At 60.5% G+C, this 21,792-nt stretch overlaps 1 protein-coding gene across 1 annotated transcript; it reads left to right on the top strand.

Moving 5' to 3' along the window:
* Positions 1 to 299: 299 nt before the first annotated feature.
* Positions 300 to 19,162, top strand: FLNC (filamin C; the record flags this gene model as incomplete). The annotated part of the gene is given in 5 exon segments (NM_204573.1): positions 300 to 521; positions 5,242 to 5,394; positions 7,351 to 7,473; positions 14,278 to 14,505; positions 18,896 to 19,162. Coding segments are annotated over 5 exon segments (993 nt in total), but the record flags the coding sequence as incomplete, so codon positions are not given.
* Between the last annotated feature and the right edge of the window lie 2,630 nt (positions 19,163 to 21,792).

Genomic DNA, 21,792 nt, shown 5'->3' with positions numbered 1-21,792 from the left:
CCTAATTAATTCCCCAATCCCCCCCCAATTCCCCAATCCCCCCCCCCAATTCCTAATTCCCCAATCCCCCCCCCCAATTCCCCAATCCCCCCCCGCAATTAATTCCCCAACCCCCCCCCAATTCCCCAACCCCCCCCATTTCCCCAATCCCCAATCCCCCCCCCAATTAATTCCCCAATCCCCCCCCTAATTCCCCAACCCCCCCCATTTCCCCAACCCCCCCCATTTCCCCAACCCCCCCCCCCCTAATTAATTCCCCACCCCCCCCCCCCATTCCCCAATCCCCCCCCCCAATTAATTCCGCAATCCCCCCGCAGGTATCTCCTTCACGCCGAAGGAGGTGGGGGAGCACGTGGTGAGCGTGCGGAAGGGGGGGCAGCACGTCACCAACAGCCCCTTTAAGATCGTGGTGGGGCCGTCGGAGATCGGCAACGCCGAGAGGGTGAAGGTGTGGGGCGCCGGGCTGAGCGAGGGGCGCACCTTCCAGCTGGCGCACTTCGTCGTGGACACGCGCAGCGCTGGTGAGGGGCGGGGGGGTATTATGGGGTGGGAGGGGGTGGGGTGGGAGGGGGTGGGGTGGGATATAATGGGAGGGGATGGGGTATAATGGGAGGGGATGGGGTATAATGGGGTGGGGTGGGGTGGGAATGGGAATGGGAATGGGATGGATTTGAGTGGGGTGGGGTGGGGTGGGATATAATGGGATGGGATGGGGATGGGAGGGGGTGGGGTGGGGTGGGGTGGATGGGATGGGGTGGGGTGGGGTGGGGTGGGGTGGGGCGGGGCGAGGGGCGCACCTTCCAGCTGGCGCACTTCGTGGTGGACACGCGCAGCGCTGGTGAGGGGCGGGGGGGTATTATGGGGTGGGAGGGGGTGGGTGGGGTGGGGTGGGGTGGGGTGGATGGGATGGGAATGGGAATGGGATGGATTTGAGTGGGGATGGGGTGGGGTGGGATGGGGGGGGTGGGATATAATGGGATGGGATGGGGGGGGTGGGGTGGAGTGGGATGAGTGGGATATAATGGGAGGGGATGGGATGGGGTGGAGTGGGATGGGGTGGATGGTATATGATGGGATGAGATGGGATGGGATGGGGTGGGGTGGGGTGGGGTGGGGTGGGGCGGGGCAGGGCAGGGCAGGGCGGGGTGGATGGGATGGGAATGGGAATGGGATGGATTTGAGTGGGGATGGGGTGGGGTGGGATATAATGGGATGGGATGGGAATGGAGTGGGGTGGGGTGGGGATGGGGTGGATGGTATACGATGGGGTGGGGTGGGGTGGGATGAGTGGGATATAATGGGAGGGGATGGGGTGGGGTGGGAGGGGAGGGGATGGGATGGGATGAGTGGGATATAATGGGATGGGATGGGATGGGGCGGGGCGGGGCGAGGGGCGCACCTTCCAGCTGGCGCACTTCGTGGTGGACACGCACAGCGCTGGTGAGGGGCGGGGGGGTATTATGGGGTGGGATGGGGTGTAATGGGATGGGAGGGAGTGGGGTGGGATATAATGGGATGGGGTGGGGTGGGGTGGGGTGGGATGAATGGGATATAATGGGATGGGGTGGGGTGGGGTGGGGTGGAGTGGAGTGGAGTGGGGTGGGGTGGAGTGGGGTGGGGTGTGGTGTGGTGGAGTGGGATGAATGGGATATAATGGGATGGGATGGGGATGGGATGGGGATGGGAGGGGGTGGGGTGGGGTGGGGTGGGGTGGGGTGGGGTGGGGTGGGGTGGGGTGGGGTGGGGTGGGATGGGATGGGATGGGATGGGGTGGGGTGGGGTGGGATGGGATGGGATGGGATGGGGTGGGATGGGATATAATGGGAGGGGATGGGATGGGATGGGATGGGATATGATATAATGGGAGGGGATGGGATGGAATGATGGAGTGGGGTGGGGTGGAGTGGAGTGGAGTGGAGTGGAGTGGAGTGGAGTGGAGTGGAGTGGAGTGGAGTGGAGTGGAGTGGAGTGGAGTGGAGTGGGATGAATGGGATATAATGGGATGGGGTGGGGTGGGGTGGGGTGGGATGGGATGGGATGGGATGGGATATAATGGGATAGGGTGGGGTGGGGGTGGGGTGGGGTGAGGTGAGGTGGGGTGGGGTGGGATGGGATGGAATGGGGTAGGATGGAGTGGGATGGGATGGGGTGGGGTGGGCTGGGATGGGATGGTGGTCATGGCCATGTTATGGTGGTGGTCAGCAGGGGATGGGATGGGATGGGATGGGATGGAGTGGGATGGGATGGGGTGGGATGGAGTGGGATGGGATGGGATGGGATCCCATGGGATGAGGTGGTGGTCATGGCCATGTTCTGGTGGTGGTCAGCAGGAGATGGGGTGGTGGTCGTGATGGCGGCCAGGAAGTGCCTGTGGTGGTGGTCGTAGCGGTGGTGGCCACGTCCGCATCACGGCCATCGGCACTGTGGGGTGGGGTGGCGGCCATGATGGCGGCCATGATGGCGGCCCCATCCGTGTTGTGCCCAGAGCCAACATGAGATGGGATGGTAGCCATGATGGCGGCCATGCTGGTGGCCATGATGGTGGCCATGACGGCGGCCATGACGGCAGCCATGACGGTGGCCATGATGGCAGCCATGATGGTGGCCACATCCCTGTCACGCCCATAGCCAACATGGATGGGATGGTGGCCATGATGGTGGCCATGACGGTGGTCATGATGGCAGCCATGCTGGTGGCCATGATGGCGGCCATGATGGTGGCCACATCCCTGTCATGCCTATAGCCAACATGGGATAGGATGGTAGCCATGATGGCAGCCATGACGGTGGCCATGATGGCAGCCATGACGGTGGCCATGATGGCGGCCATGATGGCAGCCATGACGGTGGCCACATTCCTGTCATGCCCAAAGCCAACACGGGATGGGATGGTGGCCATGGCGGTGGCCATGATGGTGGCCATGATGTCAGCCATGATGGTGACCACATCCCTGTCATGCCTATAGCCAACATGGGATGGGATGGTGGCCATGGCGGTGGCCATGACGGTGGCCATGATGGCGGCCATGATGGTGGCCACATCCCTGTCACGCCCATAGCCAACATGGATGGGATGGTGGCCATGATGGTGGCCATGACGGCAGCCATGACAGTGGCCATGATGGTGGCCATGATGGCAGCCGTGACGGTGGCCACATCCCTGTCGTGCCCATAGCCAACATGGGATAGAATGGTAGCCATGATGGTGGCCATGACGGTGGCCATGATGGCAGCCATGCTGGTGGCCATGATGGCGGCCATGATGGTGGCCACATCCCTGTCATGCCTATAGCCAACATGGGATAGGATGGTAGCCATGATGGCAGCCATGACGGTGGCCATGATGGCAGCCATGACGGTGGCCATGATGGCGGCCATGATGGCAGCCATGACGGTGGCCACATTCCTGTCATGCCCAAAGCCAACACGGGATGGGATGGTGGCCATGGCGGTGGCCATGATGGTGGCCATGATGTCAGCCATGATGGTGACCACATCCCTGTCATGCCTATAGCCAACATGGATGGGATGGTGGCCATGATGGTGGCCATGACGGCAGCCATGACAGTGGCCATGACGGCAGCCATGACGGTGGCCACATCCCTGTTGTGCCCATAGCCAACATAGGATAGAATGGTAGCCATGATGGTGGCCATGACGGTGGCCATGATGGCAGCCATGCTGGTGGCCATGATGGCGGCCATGATGGTGGCCACATCCCTGTCATGCCTATAGCCAACATGGGATAGGATGGTAGCCATGATGGCAGCCATGACGGTGGCCATGATGGCAGCCATGACGGTGGCCATGATGGCGGCCATGATGGCAGCCATGACGGTGGCCACATTCCTGTCATGCCCAAAGCCAACACGGGATGGGATGGTGGCCATGGCGGTGGCCATGATGGTGGCCATGATGTCAGCCATGATGGTGACCACATCCCTGTCATGCCTATAGCCAACATGGATGGGATGGTGGCCATGATGGTGGCCATGACGGCAGCCATGACAGTGGCCATGACGGCAGCCATGACGGTGGCCACATCCCTGTTGTGCCCATAGCCAACATAGGATAGAATGGTAGCCATGATGGTGGCCATGACGGTGGCCATGATGGCAGCCATGCTGGTGGCCATGATGGCGGCCATGATGGTGGCCACATCCCTGTCATGCCTATAGCCAACATGGGATAGGATGGTAGCCATGCTGGTAGCCATGACGGTGGCCATGATGGCAGCCATGATAGTGGCCATGACGGTGGCCATGATGGCGGCCATGATGGTGGCCACATCCTTGTCATGCCCATAGCCAACATGGATGGGATGGTGGCCATGATGGTGGCCATGATGGCAGCCATGACAGTGACCATGACGGCAGCCATGACAGTGGCCATGATGGTGGCCATGATGGCAGCCATGACGGTGGCCACATCCCTGTCGTGCCCATAGCCAACATGGGATAGAATGGTAGCCATGATGGTGGCCATGATGGCAGCCATGACGGTGGCCATGATGGTGGCCACATCCCTGTCACGCCCATAGCCAACATGGATGGGATGGCAGCCATGATGGTGGCCACATCCCTGTCGTGCCCAAAGCAACACGGGATGGGATGGTGGCCATGGCGGTGGCCATGATGGTGGCCATGACGGTGGCCATGACGGCAGCCATGACGGCAGCCATGACGGTGGCCACGATGGCGGCCATGATGGTGGCCACATCCCTGTCACGCCCATAGCCAACATGGATGGGATGGTGGCCATGATGGTGGCCATGACGGCAGCCATGACAGTGGCCATGATGGTGGCCATGATGGCAGCCATGACGGTGGTCACATCCCTGTCGTGCCCATAGCCAACATGGGATAGAATGGTAGTCATGATGGTGGCCATGACGGTGGTCATGATGGCAGCCATGATGGTGGCCATGATGGCGGCCATGATGGTGGCCACATCCCTGTCATGCCTATAGCCAACATGGGATAGGATGGTAGCCATGATGGTAGCCATGACGGTGGCCATGATGGCAGCCATGATAGTGGCCATGATGGTGGCCATGACAGTGGCCATGACGGTGGCCACATCCCTGTCACACCCATAGCCAACGTGGCATACGGCGGCCCCCCAAGCATAGCCAAGGCAGCCGATCCATTATCCACGGCCACCACCGCACCACCCACGATACCCCCATACCGGGCGGATCCGGGGGGGCCCATAGCCCACTTTTGTGCCCCCCCCCCGCAGGGTACGGCGGTCTGGGGCTGTCGGTGGAGGGGCCGAGCAAGGTGGACATCCACTGCGAGGACGCCGAGGACGGCACCTGCAAGGTGTCCTATTGCCCCACCGAGCCCGGCAGCTACCGGCTCAGCGTCAAGTTCGCCGAGCGGCACGTGCCAGGTGGGGGGGGGCGCCGGGGGGGGCACATCCTTGGGGGGGGGAATGGGGGGGGAGGGGGGGAGGGGTGACCTTCCTTGGGATGGGGTGGAGCGGTTCCTGGGGGGAATGGGGGGGGGGGAGGGGGGGGTGACTTCCTTGGGGGGGTACGGGGGCGGGGGGGGGGATGGGGCAGCTGCTGGGGGGGTATGGGGGGGAAGGGGGGGTGGGTGACCTCCTTGGGGGGGGGAGGGGGGGGATGGGGCAGCTCCTGGGGGGGAATGGGGGGGGAGGGTGTCTCCTGGGGAGGGTAAAGTGGGGGGAGGGGGATGGGTGACCTCCCTGGGGGGGGTATGGGGGGAGGGGGGGAATGGGGCAGCTCCTGGGGGGGGTGGGGGGGGGGAGGGCGTCTCCTGGGGAGGGTAAAGTGTGGGAAGGGGGGGATGGGCAGCTCCTGGGGGGGTTATGGGGGGGAGGGGGGCTGGAGCAGCTCCTGGGGGGGAATGGGGGGGGTGGGTGACCTCCTTGGGGGGGGGAGGGGGGGGGATGGGGGGGGAGGGCGTCTCCTGGGGAGGGTAAAGTGGGGGGAGGGGGGATGGGTGACCTCCTTGGGGGGGGTATGGGGGGAGGGGGGGAATGGGGCAGCTCCTGGGGGGGGGGGGGGGGGGGAGGGCGTCTCCTGGGGAGGGTAAAGTGTGGGAAGGGGGGGATGGGGCAGCTCCTGGGGGGGTTATGGGGGGGAGGGGGGCTGGAGCAGCTCCTGGGGGGGAATGGGGGGGGTGGGTGACCTCCTTGGGGGTTACGAGGGGGAGGGGGGGGGGGGATGGGGCAGCTCCTGGGGGGGGATGGGGGGGGAGGGGGGGATGGGTGACCTTCCTTGGGATGGGGTGGAGCGGTTCCTGGGGGGAATGGGGGGGAGGGGGGGTGTGACCTCCCTGGTGGGGGGTATGGGTAGGGGGGGGGTGGGTGACCTCCCTGGGGGGGGGAGGGGGGGTGGGGCAGCTCCTGGGGGAGAATGGGGGGGAATGGGTGACCTCCCTGGGGGGGAGGGGGGGGATGGGGCAGCTCCTGGGGGGGTACGGGGGGGGAGGGGGGGTGGGTGACTTCCCTGGGGGGGGGAGGGGGGTGGGGCAGCTCCTGGGGGGGGATGGGGGGGGAGGGCGTCTCCTGGGGAGGGTAAAGTGGGGGGAGGGGGGGATGGGTGACCTCCCTGGGGGGGGTATGGGGGGAGGGGGGGAATGGGGCAGCTCCTGGGGGGGGTGGGGGGCGGAGGGCGTCTCCTGGGGAGGGTAAAGTGTGGGAAGGGGGGGATGGGGCAGCTCCTGGGGGGGTTATGGGGGGGAGGGGGGCTGGAGCAGCTCCTGGGGGGGAATGGGGGGGGTGGGTGACCTCCTTGGGGGGTACGAGGGGGAGGGGGGGGGGGGATGGGGCAGCTCCTGGGGGGGGATGGGGGGGGAGGGGGGGATGGGTGACCTTCCTTGGGACGGGGTGGAGCGGTTCCTGGGGGGAATGGGGGGGAGGGGGGGGTGTGACCTCCCTGGTGGGGGGTATGGGTAGGGGGGGGGTGGGTGACCTCCCTGGGGGGGGGAGGGGGGGTGGGGCAGCTCCTGGGGGAGAATGGGGGGGGAATGGGTGACCTCCCTGGGGGGCAGGGGGGGGATGGGGCAGCTCCTGGGGGGGAATGGGGGGGAGGGGGGGGGGGTGACCTCCCTGGGGGGGGGAGGGGGGGTGGGGCAGCTCCTGGGGGGGGAGGGGGGGGGAGGGCGTCTCCTGGGGAGGGTAAAGTGGGGGGAGGGGGGGATGGGTGACCACACTGGGGGGGTGCTGTGGGGGGGGGGGGGGGGTCATGTCCTGGGGGTAGCTGTTTGTCCCCTGGGGGGGGGTGCTGTGGGGGGGGGTCATGTCCCGGGGGGGGGGCTGCATGTCCCCTGGGGGGGGGCACAGCAGGGGGGCGGGGCGGTGACGGTTCATTGCCCGCAGGGAGCCCATTCACGGTGAAGGTGAGCGGGGAGGGCAGAGTGAAGGAGAGCATCACCAGGGCCAGGCAGGCCGCCTCCATCGCCGCCATCGGCAGCGCCTGCGACCTCAACCTCAAGATCCCAGGTGGGGGGGGGCGGAAATCGGGGGGGGGCATGGGGGGGGGGGGGGGGGACATGGAGGATGGGGGGGGACATGGAGTAATGGGGGGACGTGGAGTATGGGGGGGACATGGATGGGGGGGACATGGAGTACCTCAACCTCAAGATCCCAGGTGGGGGGGGGCGGAAATCGGGGGGGGGATATGGAGGGGGGGCATGGGGGGGGGGGTGGAGTACCTCAACCTTAAGATCCCAGGTGGGGGGGGGCGGAAATCGGGGGGGGGGGATATGGAGGGGGGGCAGGGGGGGGGGGGGGTGGAGTACCTCAACCTTAAGATCCCAGGTGGGGGGGGGCGGAAGTCGGGGGGGGGTATATGGGGGGGGGGGCATGGGGGGGGGGGGTGGAGTACCTCAACCTTAAGATCCCAGGTGGGGGGGGGCGGAAGTCGGGGGGGGTATATAGGGGGGGGGACATGGAGTATGGGGGGGGACATGGAGTACCTCAACCTCAAGATCCCAGGTGGGGGGGGATGGAAGTCAGGGGGCGGACATGGGGGGGGACATGCAGTATGGGGGGGACATGGAGTACCTCAACCTCAAGATCCCAGGTGGGGGGGGGGCCGAAATCAGGGGGGGTATATGGAGGGGGGGGGGGGGACATGGAGTATGGGGGGGATGTGGAGTATGGGGGGGGGGCATGGGGTATGGGGAGGGGACATGGATGGGGGGAGATGGGGTGGTGGGGGGAGACATGGAGTGGGGGGGGACATGGAGTATGGGGGGGGACATGGATGGGGGGGACATGGAGTAGGGGGGGGGGACGTGGAGTATGGGGGGGACGTGGAGTACCTCAACCTCAAGATCCCAGGTGGGGGGGCCCGAAATCAGGGTGGGTATATGGAGGGGGGGGGGACATGGGGGGGATGTGGAGTAGGGGGGGGGACGTGGAGTAGGGGGGGGGACATGGAGTATGGGGGGGGCATGGAGTACCCCAACCTCAAGATCCCAGGTTGGGGGGGGCGGAAATCGGGGGGGTATATGGGTGGGGGGGCCGGGAAAATGGGGTATGGGGGGGGGACATGGAGTAGGGGGGGGGCATGGAGTAGGGGGGGGGGGGCATGGAGTATGGGGGGGACGTATTGGGGGGGGGACGTGGAGTATGGGGGCGGACATGGAATGGGGGGGGACGTGGAGTATGGGGGGGACAGATGGGTGGGGATGGCCGCGCTGTGGCTCTGCTCTCCGCCGCCGTCTCCCATCTCTCCTCGTCCGTCCGTCCGTCCGTCCCGTCCGTCCCCGCGTCTGTCCGTGTCCGTCCGTCCGTCCGTCCGTGCACGTCTGCCATTGTCCGTGCATCCGTCCGTGCGTCCGTCTGCGGGTTGGTCCGTGTGTCCGTCCCTCCCCCCCCCCCCCCATCCGTTCGTCCGTCCGTCCGTCCGTCCATCCCCGCATCCCCTCCCCCGTGCACCCCTCTGTCCATCCACCCCGTCCTTCTGTCTGTCTGTCTGTCTGCGTGTCCACCTCTATATCCCTGTGTCCATCTGGCCGTCCGTCTGGCCGTCCATCCGCGTGTCCATCCATCCATCCTTGTGTCCATCTGTCTGTCCGTCCATCCATCCATCCCTGTGTCCATCTGGCTGTCCATCCATGTGTCCATCCATCCATCCATCCATCCTTGTGTCCATCTGTCCACCCGTCCATCCATCCATCCCTGTGTCCAGCTGTCCGTCCATCTGTCCATCCATCCATCCATCCATCCTTGTGTCCATCTGTCCACCTGTCCATCCATCCATCCCTGTGTCCATCTGTCCGTCCATCCGCGTGTCCATCCATCCATCCCTGTGTCCATCCGTCTGTCCATCCATGTGTCCATCTCTGTATCCCTGTGTTCATGTGTCCATCTGTCCGTCCATCCGCGTGTCCATCCATCCATCCATGTGTCCGTCTGTCCGTCCATCCATCCATCCCTGTGTCCATCTGTCCATCAGTCTGTCCGTCCATCCATGTGTCCATCCATCCATCCATCCACGTGTCCATCCGTCTGTCCATCCATGTGTCCATCTCTGTATCCCTGTGTCCATCTGTCCATCTGTCTGTCCGTCCATCCCTGTGTCCATCCATCCATCCATGTGTCCGTCTGTCCATCCATCCATCCATCCATGTGTCCATCCATGTGTCCATCCATGTGTCCATCTCTATATCCCTGTGTCCATCTGTCCGTCCATCCGCGTGTCCATCCATCCATCCATCCCTGTGTCCATCTGTCCGTCCATCCATCCATCCATCCATCCATGTGTCCGTCTGTCCATCCCTCCATCCATCCATCCATCCATCCATCCCTGTGTCCATATGTCCATCTGTCCGTCCATCCATCCATGTGTCCATCCCTCTGTCCATCCACGTGTCCATCTCTATATCCCTGTGTCCATCTGTTTGTCCATCTGTCCATCCCTCCATCCCTCCATCCATCCATCCATCCATCCATCCATCCATCCCTGTGTCCATCTGTCCGTCCATCCATGTGTCCATCCGTCTGTCCATCCATGTGTCCATCTCTATATCCCTGTGTCCATCTGTCCGTCCATCCGCGTGTCCATCCATCCATCCCTGTGTCCATCTGTCCGTCCGTCCGTCCATCCATCCATCCATGTATCCATCCATCCATCCCTGTGTCCATCTGTCTGTCCATCCGCGTGTCCATCCATCCATCCCTGTGTCCATCTGTCCGTCCATCTGTCCGTCCATCTGCATGTCCAGCCATCCATCCCTGTGCCCATCTGTCCGTCCATCCGCGTGTCCATCCATCCATCCATGTGTCCATCCGTCTGTCCATCCATGTGTCCATCTCTGTATCCCTGTGTCCATCTGTCCATCTGTCTGTCCGTCCATCCGTGTATCCATCCATCCCTGTGTCCATCTGTCCGTCCATCCATCCGTCCATCCATCCGTGTGTCCATCTGTCCATCAGTCTGTCCGTCCATCCGTGTGTCCATCCATCCATGTGTCCATCTGTCCATCCATCCATCTATCCCTGTGTCCATCTGTCCGCCCATCCGTGTGTCCGTCCATCCATCCATGTGTCCATCTGTCCATCCATCCATCCATCCATCCATCCACCCTGTGTCCATCCGTCTGTCCATCCATGTGTCCATCCCTGTGTCTATGTGTCCATCTGTCTGTCCATCCATGTGTCCATCCGTCTGTCCATCCATGTGTCCATCCCTGTGTCTATGTGTCCATCTGTCTGTCCATCCATGTGTCCATCCATCCATCCATCCATGTGTCCATCCATCCATCCATCCATGTGTCCATCTGTCCATCCATCCATGTGTCCATCCATCCGTGTGTCCATCTGTCCATCTGTCTGTCCGTCAATCCGTGTGTCCATCCATCCATCCGTGTGCCCATCTGTCCATCCATGTGTCCATCCATCCATCCCTGTGTCCATCCGTCTGTCCATCCATGTGTCCATCTCTGTATCCCTGTGTCCATCTGTCCATCTGTCTGTCCATCTCCGTGTCCATCCATCCATCCCTGTGCCCATCTGTCCGTCCATCCATGTGTCCATCCATCCATCCATGTGTCCATCTCTGTATCCCTGTGTCCATCTGTCTGTCTGTCCATCCATGTGTCCATCCATCCATCCATCCATCCATCCATCCATCCATCCATCCATCCCTGTGTCCATCTGTCCGTCCATCCATGTGTCCATCCATCCATCCATGTGTCCATCCGTCTGTCCATCCATGTGTCCATCTCTGTATCCCTGTGTCCATCTGTCCATCTGTCTGTCCATCCATCCCTGTGTCCATCTGTCCATCCATCCACCCATCCATCCATCCATCCCTGTGTCCATCTGTCCGTCCATGCATCCATCCATCCATGTGTCCATCTGTCCGTCCGTCCATCCATGTGTCCTCCTGTCTGTCCATCTGTCTGTCCATCCACGTGACCATCTCTGTGTCCCTCCGTGTGTCCGTCTGTCCGTCCGTCCATCCATCCATCCATCCGTCCGTCCGTCTGTCCGTCTGTGTGCCCATTCATCCCTCTGCCCATCTGTCCGTCTGTCTGTCCGTCCATCCGTCCGTCATCTCCGGGTCCGTCTCCGTCCACACTCTCATACACCCCCATATAAACCCTATAGAACCATATACCCCCCTACGTCCCCCATACACCCCCATACACCCCCATATACCCCCATACATCCCCCATACATCCCCCATACACCCCCATACATCCCCCATACACCCCCATACACCCCCATACATCCCCCATACATCCCCATACACCCCCATACACCCCCATACACCCCCATACATCCCCCATACACCCCCATACACCCCCATACATCCCCCATACATCCCCATACATCCCCATACACCCCCATACATCCCCCATACACCCCCATACACCCCCATACACCCCATATACCCCCATACATCCCCATACACCCCCATACATCCCCCATACACCCCCATACATCCCCATACATCCCCATACACCCCCATACATCCCCCATACACCCCCATACACCCCCATACACCCCCCATACATCCCCCATACACCCCCATACACCCCCATACACCCCCATACACCCCCATATACCCCCATACATCCCCATACACCCCCATACACCCCCATACACCCCCATACACCCCCATACACCCCCATACATCCCTGTTGCCCCCCAATACACCCCCGTACACCCCCATACATCCACATTGCCTCCCAATCCACCCCCATACACCTCCATACATCCCTATTGCCCCCCAATACACCCCCATACATCCCTATTGCCTCCCAATACACCCCCAAACATCCCTATTGCCCCCCAATACACCCCCATACACCGCCATACACCCCCATTGCCCCCCAATACACCCCTCTACACCCCCATACATCCCTATTGCCCCCCTGCCCCCCCATACATCCCAATTGCCCCCCAGTACACCCCCATACACCCCCATACATCCCTATTGCCCCCCAATACACCCCCATACACCCCCATACATCCCTATTGCCCCCCAAGACACCCCCATACACCCCCATACATCCCTATTGCCCCCCAATACACCCCCATACACCCCCATACATCCCCATTGCCCCCCAGTACACCGCCATACACCCCCATACATCCCTATTGCCCCCCATACACCCCCATACACCCCCATACACCCCCATACATCCCTATTGCCCCCCAAGACACCCCCATACACCCCCATACATCCCTATCCAAGCCCATATAACCCCGCATACCCCCCCCTTTGCCCCCCACTGACGCCCCCCTGCCCCCCCCACAGGCAATTGGTTCCAGATGGTGTCAGCCACAGCTCCCCATGGAACCCCATTGCCCCCCAGTCCATTCCATACACCCCTGTATATCCCCATACACCCCCATACACCCCCAAACATCCCTATGGCCCCCCAATACACCCTCATACATCCCCATTGCCCCCAATACACCCCCATTGCCCCCCAATACACCCCCATACACCTCTATACATCCCTATTGCCCCCCAATCCACCCCCATACGCCCCCATTGCCCCCCAATACACCCCCATACACCCCCATACATCCCTATTGCCCCCCAATACACCCCCATATATCCCTATTGCCCCCCAGTACACCCCCATACACCCCCATACATCCCCATTGCCCCCCAGTACACCGCCATACACCCCCATACATCCCTATTGCCCCCCATACACCCCCATACACCCCCATACACCCCCATACATCCCTATTGCCTCCCAATACACCCCCAAACATCCCTATTGCCCCCCAATACACCCCCATACACCCCCATACATCCCTATTGCCCCCCAGTACACCCCCATACACCCCCATACATCCCTATTGCCCCCCAGTACACCCCCATACACCCCCATACATCCCTATTGCCCCCCAATACACCCCCATACACCCCCATACATCCCCATTGCCCCCCAGTACACCGCCATACACCCCCATACATCCCTATTGCCCCCCATACACCCCCATACACCCCCATACACCCCCATACATCCCTATTGCCTCCCAATACACCCCCAAACATCCCTATTGCCCCCCAATACACCCCCATACACCCCCATACATCCCTATTGCCCCCCAGTACACCCCCATACACCCCCATACATCCCTATTGCCCCCCAGTACACCCCCATACACCCCCATACATCCCTATTGCCCCCCAATACACCCCCATACACCCCCATACATCCCCATTGCCCCCCAGTACACCGCCATACACCCCCATACATCCCTATTGCCCCCCCAAGACACCCCCATACACCCCCATACATTCCTATCCAAGCCCATATAACCCCGCATACCCCCCCCTTTGCCCCCCACTGACGCCCCCCTGCCCCCCCCCACAGGCAATTGGTTCCAGATGGTGTCAGCCACAGCTCCCCATGAACCCCATTGCCCCCCAGTCCATTCCATACACCCCTGTATATCCCCATACACCCCCATACACCCCCAAACATCCCTATGGCCCCCCAATACACCCTCATACATCCCCATTGCCCCCAATACACCCCCATTGCCCCCCAATACACACCCATACACCTCTATACATCCCTATTGCCCCCCAATCCACCCCCATACACCCCCATTGCCCCCCAATACACCCCCATACATCCCTATTGCCCCCCAATACACCCCCATACATCCCTATTGCCCCCCAGTACACCCCCATACACCCCCATACATCCCCATTGCCTCCCAGTACACCCCCCAATACACCCCCATACATCCCTATTGCCCCCCATACACCCCCGTACCCCCCCATTGCCCCCCACTGACGCCCCCCTGCCCCCCCCACAGGCAATTGGTTCCAGATGGTGTCAGCCCAGGAGCGTCTGACGCGCACGTTCACGCGCAGCAGCCACACTTACACGCGCACGGAGCGCACGGAGATCAGCAAGACGCGCGGCGGGGAGACCACGCGGGAGGTGCGCGTGCAAGAGTCCACGCGCGTGGGAGCCGAGCCCTTCCACGGCGTCTTCGGGGGATTCCTTGGAGGATTCGGGGCGGCAGCGCGAGGACAGGAGGGTGCGTGCACGGGGAGGGGGTGTGCGAGGGGGGGAGTGTGCAAGGGGGAGTGTGCAAGCTGGGGAACGTGCGTGGGGAGGGGGTGTGCAAGGAGGGGAGTGTGTGAGAGGACAGGAGGGTGCGTGCATGGGGGGGGTGTGTGCAAGGGGGAGTGTGCAAGGGGGGGAGCGTGCAAAAGGGGGAGTGTGTGAGGTGGGGAGGGTGCATGGGGAGGGTGCATGGGGAGGGGGTGTGCAAAAGGTGGAGTGTACGAGGGGAGGAGTGTGCGAGGGGGAGTTTGCAAAGGGGGGAGCGTGCAAAAGGGGAGTGTGCGAGGTGGGGAGGGTGCAAAAGGGAGAGTGTGCAAGGAGGGGAGTGTACATGGGGAGGGGGTGTACGATGGAGGGGAGTGTGTGCGAGGGCAGGAGGGTGTGTGCATGGGGAGGCACTGTGCGAGGGGGGGGAGTGTGAGGGGAGTGTGCAAAGAGGGGAGTGTGTGAGAGGACAGGAGGGTGCGTGCACGGGGAGGGGGTGTGCGAGGGGGAGTGTGCAAGGGGGAGTGTGCAAGGGGGGGAGGGTGTGAGGGGGAGTGTGCAAGGGGGGGAGCGTGCATGGGGAGGGGTTGTGCGAGGGGAGGAGTGTGTGAGGGGAGTGTGCATGTGGAGGGGGTGTGCGAGGGGGAGTGTGCAAGGGCGAGTGTGCAAGGGGGGAGTGTGCGAGGGGATGAGGGTGCGAGGGGGAGTGTGCATGGGGAGGGGGTGTGCAAGGGGGGGAGGGTGCGAGGGGAGGAGTGTGCGAGGGGGAGTTTGCAAGGGGGGGAGCGTGCATGGAGATGGGGTGTGCGAGGAGGGGAGTGTGTGAGAGGACAGGAGGGTGCGTGCATGGGGAGGGGGTGTGCGAGGGGGAGTGTGCAAGGGGGGGAGGGTGCATGGGGATGGGGTGTGCGAGGAGGGGAGTGTGCGTGAGGACAGGAGGGTGCGTGCATTGGGGGGTGTGTAAGGGGGGGAGGGTGCAAGGGGGAGTGTGCAAGGGAGGAGCGTGCATGGGTAGGGGGTGTGCGAGGAGGGGAGTGTGTGAGAGGACAGGAGGGTGTGTGCATGGGTAGGGGGTGTGCAAGGAGGGGAGTGTGTGAGAGGACAGGAGGGTGTGTGCATGGGTAGGGGGTGTGCAAGGGGAGGTGTGTGCAAGGGGGAGTGTGCAAGAGGACAGGAGGGTGGGTGCACGGAATGGGTTTGCGGGGGGGGAGTGTGCAAGGGGGTGAGTGTGAGCACAGGATGGTGTGCACGGGGATGGGGAAGGAGGGTGTGCGAGGGGGGAGTGTGCAAGGGGGGAGTGTGCAAGGGGGTGAGTGAGGGCAGGATGGTGCGTGCAAGGGGATGGGAAACAGGGATGGAAAGGGGGGAGTGTGCAAGGGGCTGAGTGTGCAAGGGGGTGAGTGTGAGCACAGGAAGGGTGTGTGCATGGGAGTGGGCACGGGGAGTGTGCCAAGGAGGTGAGTGTACAAGGGGTGAGTGTGCATGTGAGCACAGGATGGTGTGTGCATGGGGGGTGTGCAATGCAATGCAATCCCATGCAGTGCAATGCAACCCAATCCATGCAATGCAATGCAATCCCATACAGCGCAATGCAGTGCAATCCCATATAGTATAATGCAGCCCCATGCAATGCAGTGCAATCCCAAACAGTGCAATGCAATGCAATCCCATACAGTGCAATGCAGCACAATGCAATGCAGTCTCATACAGCGCAATGCAACACAATGCAATGCAATCCCATACAGTGCAATGCAACGCAAATCCCATACAGTGCAATGCAATGCAGTGAAATCCAATGCCATACAACGCAATGCAATCCCATACAGTGCAGTGCAATGCAATCCCATACAGTGCAGCGCATTGCAATGCAATCCAATCCCATGCAATGCAATCCAATCCCATACAATGCAATGCAATGCAGTCCCATGCAATGCAATGCGATCCCATACAGTGCAATGCAATGCAATGCCATGCAATGGAATGCAATGCAATCCCATGCAATGCAATGCAATCCCATTCAATGCAACGCCATGCCATGCAATGCAATGCAGACCCATACAATGCAATGCAATGCAATGTCATGCAATGCAATGCAGTCCCATGCAATGCAATGCAATCCCATACAGTGCAATGCAACGCAATGCAATCCAATCCCATGCAAAGCAATGCAATGCAGTACAATCCAATCACATACAATGCCATGCAATCCCATACAATGCAATGCAATCCCACAGAGTGCAATGCAAAGCAATCCCATGCAATGGAATGCGATCTGATACAATGCAATGCCATGCCATACAATGCAATGCAATGCCATACAGTGCAATGGAACACAATGCAATGCAATCCCACGCAATGCAATGCAATGCAATCCTATACAATGCAATGCAATCCCATACAATGCAATGCAATGCAATTCCATGCAATGCCATGCAATGCAATCCCATACAGTGCAATGCAATGCAATCCCTTGCAATGCAATGCGATCTGATACAATGCAATGCAATGCCATACAATGCAATGCAATGCCATACAGTGCAATGGAACACAATGCAATGCAATCCCATACAGTGCAATGCAATGCCATGCAATGCAATCCCACACAATGCAATGCAATGCAATCCCATACAATGCAATGCAATCCCATACAGTGCAGTGCAACACAATCCCTTACAATGCAATGCAATGCAATCCCATGCAATGCATTGCAATCCCATACAATGCAATGCAATGCAATCCCATACAGTGCAATGCAATGCAATCCCATACAATGCAATGCAATCCCATTCAATGCAGTGCAATCCCATACAATGCAATGCAATGCAATCGCATGCAATGCAATGCGATCTGATACAATGCAATGCCATGTCATACAATGCAATGCAATGCCATACAGTGCAATGCAATGCAATGCAACGCCATGCAATGCCATGCAATGCAATCCTATCCCATACAATGCAATGCAATGCAATCCCATGCAATGCAATCCTATCCCATACAATGCAATGCAATGCAATCCCATGCAATGCAATGCAATCCCATACAATGCAATGCAATGCAATGCAATCCAATCCCATACAATGCAATGCACTGCCATACAGTGCAATGGAACACAATGCAGTGCAATCCCATGGAATGCGATCCAATCCCATACAATGCAATGCAATCCAATCCCATATAATGCAATCCAATCCCACACAGTGCAATGCAATGCAATGCAACCCAATCCCATATAATGCAATCCAATCCCATGCAATGCAATGCAATGCCATGCAATGCATTGCAATCCCATACAATGCAATGCAATGCAATCCCATGCAATGCAATCCAATGCAATACGATCTGATACAATGCAATGCAATCCCATGGAATGAAATGCAGTCCCATACAATGCAATGCCATGCCATGCAATGCAATGCAGAGCCATACAGTGCAATGCAATGCAATCCCACGCAATGCAATGCAATCCCATACAGTGCAACACAATGCCTTGCCATGCAATGCAGACCCATACATCCCCCCACAATGCAATGCAGCCCCATGCAATGAAATGCAATCCCATACAGTGCGGTGCAATGCAATCCTATACATTGCCATGCAATGCAATGCAATGCAATCCCATACAGTGCAATGCAATGCCATGCAATGCAGTGCAATCCCATACAATGCAATGCAATGCAATCCCATGCAATGCAATGCAATGCAATACGATCTGATACAATGCAATGCAATCCCATGGAATGAAATGCAATCCCATACAATGCAATGCCATGCAATGCAATGCAATCCCACGCAATGCAATGCAATCCCATACAATGCAACACAATGCCTTGCCATGCAATGCAGACCCATACATCCCCCCAAAATGCAGTGCAGCCCCATGCAATGAAATGCAATCCCATACAGTGCGGTGCAATGCAATCCCATACAGTGCAATGCAATGCAATCCCATACAGTGCAATGCAATGCCATGCAATGCAATGCAATCCCATACAATGCAAACAATGCAATCCCATGCAATGCAATGCAATGCAATGCAATGCAATGCAATACGATCTGATACAACGCAATGCAATCCCATGGAATGCAATCCAATCCCATACAGTGCAATGCAACGCAATCTAATCCAATCCCATACAATGCAATGCAATACAATCTGATACAATGCAATGCAATCCCATGGAATGCAATGCAATGCAATGCAACGCAATCCCATACAGTGCAATGCAATGCCATGCCATGCCATGCAATGCCATGCCATGCAATGCAGACCCATACATCCCCCCGCAATGCAATGCAGCCCCATGCAGCACTGCGCCCTGCAGCGCCCCGGGCAGCCCCATAACCCTCATTCCCATCCCCCCCCCCCCCCACAGATGCAGCCCCCCCGGAGCTGACGGCTCAGGTGCTCAGCCCTTCGGGGCAGCGCTCGGAGGCGGAGGTGCAGGCGGGGCCGGGAGGCGCCTATAGGGTGCGCTTCGTGCCGGAGGAATTGGGACCCCACAGCGTGGCCGTTAAGTTCCGGGGGCAACACGTGCCGGGCAGCCCCTTCCCGTTCACCGTCGGACCCCTCGGTGAAGGGGGGGCGCATCGCGCCAGGGCTGGAGGGCCGGGGCTGCAGAGAGGGGTGGCCGGAGTGCCAGGTATGGGGGGGGCATGGGGGATGTGGGGGGGGGGGGGTATATGGGGGTGTATGGGGGGTATATGGGGGTCTATGGGGGTCTATGGGGGTGTGTGAAGGGGTATATGGGGGGAACATGGGGGTATATGGGGGTACATGGGGTATATGGGGGCCAGTGCTGCAGAGAGGGGTGGCTGGAGTGCCAGGTATGGGGGGGGCATGGGGGATGTGGGGGGGGGTATATGGGGGTGTATGGGGGTGTATGGGGGGTATATGGGGGTCTATGGGGGTCTATGGGGGTGTGTGAAGGGGTATATGGGGGGAACATGGGGGTATATGGGGGTACATGGGGTATATGGGGGCTGGGGCTGCAGAGAGGGGTGGCCGGAGTGCCAGGTATGGGGGGGGCATGGGGGATGTGGGGGGGGTATATGGGGGTGTATGGGGGTGTATGGGGGGTATATGGGGGTCTATGGGGGTCTATGGGGGTGTGTGAAGGGGTATATGGGGGGAACATGGGGGTATATGGGGGTACATGGGGTATATGGGGGCTGGGGCTGCAGAGAGGGGTGGCCGGAGTGCCAGGTATGGGGGGGGTATGGGGGATGTGGGGGGGGGTATATGGGGGTGTATGGGGGTGTATGGGGGTATATGGGGGTCTATGGGGGTCTATGGGGGTGTTGAAGGGGTATATGGGGGGAACATGGGGGTATATGGGGGTACATGGGGTATATGGGGGCCAGTGCTGCAGAGAGGGGTGGCTGGAGTGCCAGGTATGGGGGGGGCATGGGGGACGTGGGGGGGGGGGGGGTATATGGGGGTGTATGGGGGGGTATGGGGGGTATATGGGGGTCTATGGGGGTCTATGGGGGTGTGTGAAGGGGTATATGGGGGGAACATGGGGGTATATGGGGGTACATGGGGTATATGGGGGCCAGTGCTGCAGAGAGGGGTGGCCGGAGTGCCAGGTATGGGGGGGGTATGGGGGATGTGGGGGGGGTATATGGGGGTGTATGGGGGTATATGGGGGTGTATGAGGGCATATGGGGGGTGTATGGGGGTATGTGGGGGTGAATGGGGGTCTATGGGGAGATGGGGCTGGGGCTGCAGAGAGGGTGGGCGGACAGTGCCAGGTATGGGGGGGGCATGGGGGACGTAGGGGGGGGTATATGGGGGTGGTATGGGGGTGTGTGAGACGTTATATGGGGGTGTAAGGGGGGTACATGGGGGTCTATGGGGAGATGGGAGCTGGGGCTGCAGAGAGGGGTGGCCGGAGTGCCAGGTATGGGGGGGGGCATGGGGGATGTGGGGGGGGGGTGTATGGGGTGTATGGGGGGTATATGGGGGTGTATGAGGGCATATGGGGGGTGTATGGGGCTCTATGGGGGGAACATGGGGGTATATGGGGGTACATGGGGTATATGGGGGGCTGGGCTGCAGAGAGGGGTGGCCGGAGTGCCAGGTTATGGGGGGGGTTATGGGGGATGTGGGGGGGGGTATATGGGGGTGTATGGGGGTATATGGGGGTGTATGAGGGCATATGGGGGGTGTATGGGGGTATGTGGGGTGAATGGGGGTCTATGGGGAGATGGGGGCTGGGGCTGCAGAGAGGGGTGGGCGGAGTGCCAGGTATGGGGGGGGCATGGGGGATGTGGGGGGGGTATATGGGGGTGTATGGGGGTGTGTGAGGCGTTATATGGGGGTGTATGGGGGGTGAATGGGGGTCTATGGGAGATGGGAGCTGGGGCTGCAGAGAGGGGTGGCCGGAGTGCAGGTATGGGGGGGGCATGGGGGACGTGGGGGGGGGGTGTATGGGGGTGTATGGGGGTGTGTGAGGCGTTATATGGGGGTGTATGGGGGGTACATGGGGGTCTATGGGGAGATGGGAGCTGGGGCTGCAGAGAGGGGTGGCTGGAGTGCCAGGTATGGGGGGGGGGGGGATGGGAGGACGTGGGGGGGGGTATATGGGGGTGTATGGGGGCATGTGGGGGTGTATGGTGGTGTGTGAGGGGTCTATGGGGGTGTATGGGGGCATGTGGGGGGTGTACGGGGGTGTGTGAGGGGGTATATGGGGATGTATGGGGGGTCTATGGGGGTGTATGGGGGCATATGGGGGATGTATGGGGCTCTGGGGGGTATGTGGGGGTATGTGGGGGTGTATGGGGGGTATATGGGGGGGTATATGGGGGTGTATGGGGGCATGTGGGGGTCTATGGGGGTATGTAGGGGTGTATGGGGGGTGTGTGAAGGGGTATATGGGGGTACATGGAGGTATAAGGGGGGTGTATGGGGGGTCTATGGCAGTATGTGGGGGTGTATGCGGGTGTGTGAGGGGTTATATGGGGGTATATGGAGGGTACATGGGGGTGTATGGGGGAATAAATGGGGGTGTATGGAGGTCTATGGGGAGATGGGGGCCGGGGGCTGCAGAGAGGGGTGGCCCGGAGTGCCAGGTATGGGGGGGGTAAGGGGGGCCATGGGGGGACGTGGGGAGGGTATATGGGGGTCTATGGGGGTACGTGGGGGTGTGTGAAGGGGGTATATGGGGGGAACATGGGGGTACATGGGGTATATGGGGGTGTATGTGGGGTGTGTGAGGAGTTATATGGGGGTGTATGGGGGTGTGTGAAGGGGTATATGGGGGGTACATGG

This window comes from Gallus gallus, unplaced genomic scaffold (assembly GCF_016699485.2).
Source record: "Gallus gallus isolate bGalGal1 unplaced genomic scaffold, bGalGal1.mat.broiler.GRCg7b scaffold_129, whole genome shotgun sequence".
Classification (NCBI taxonomy): Eukaryota; Metazoa; Chordata; class Aves; order Galliformes; family Phasianidae; genus Gallus; species Gallus gallus.
This window is presented reverse-complemented; position numbering and strand designations above follow the sequence as displayed.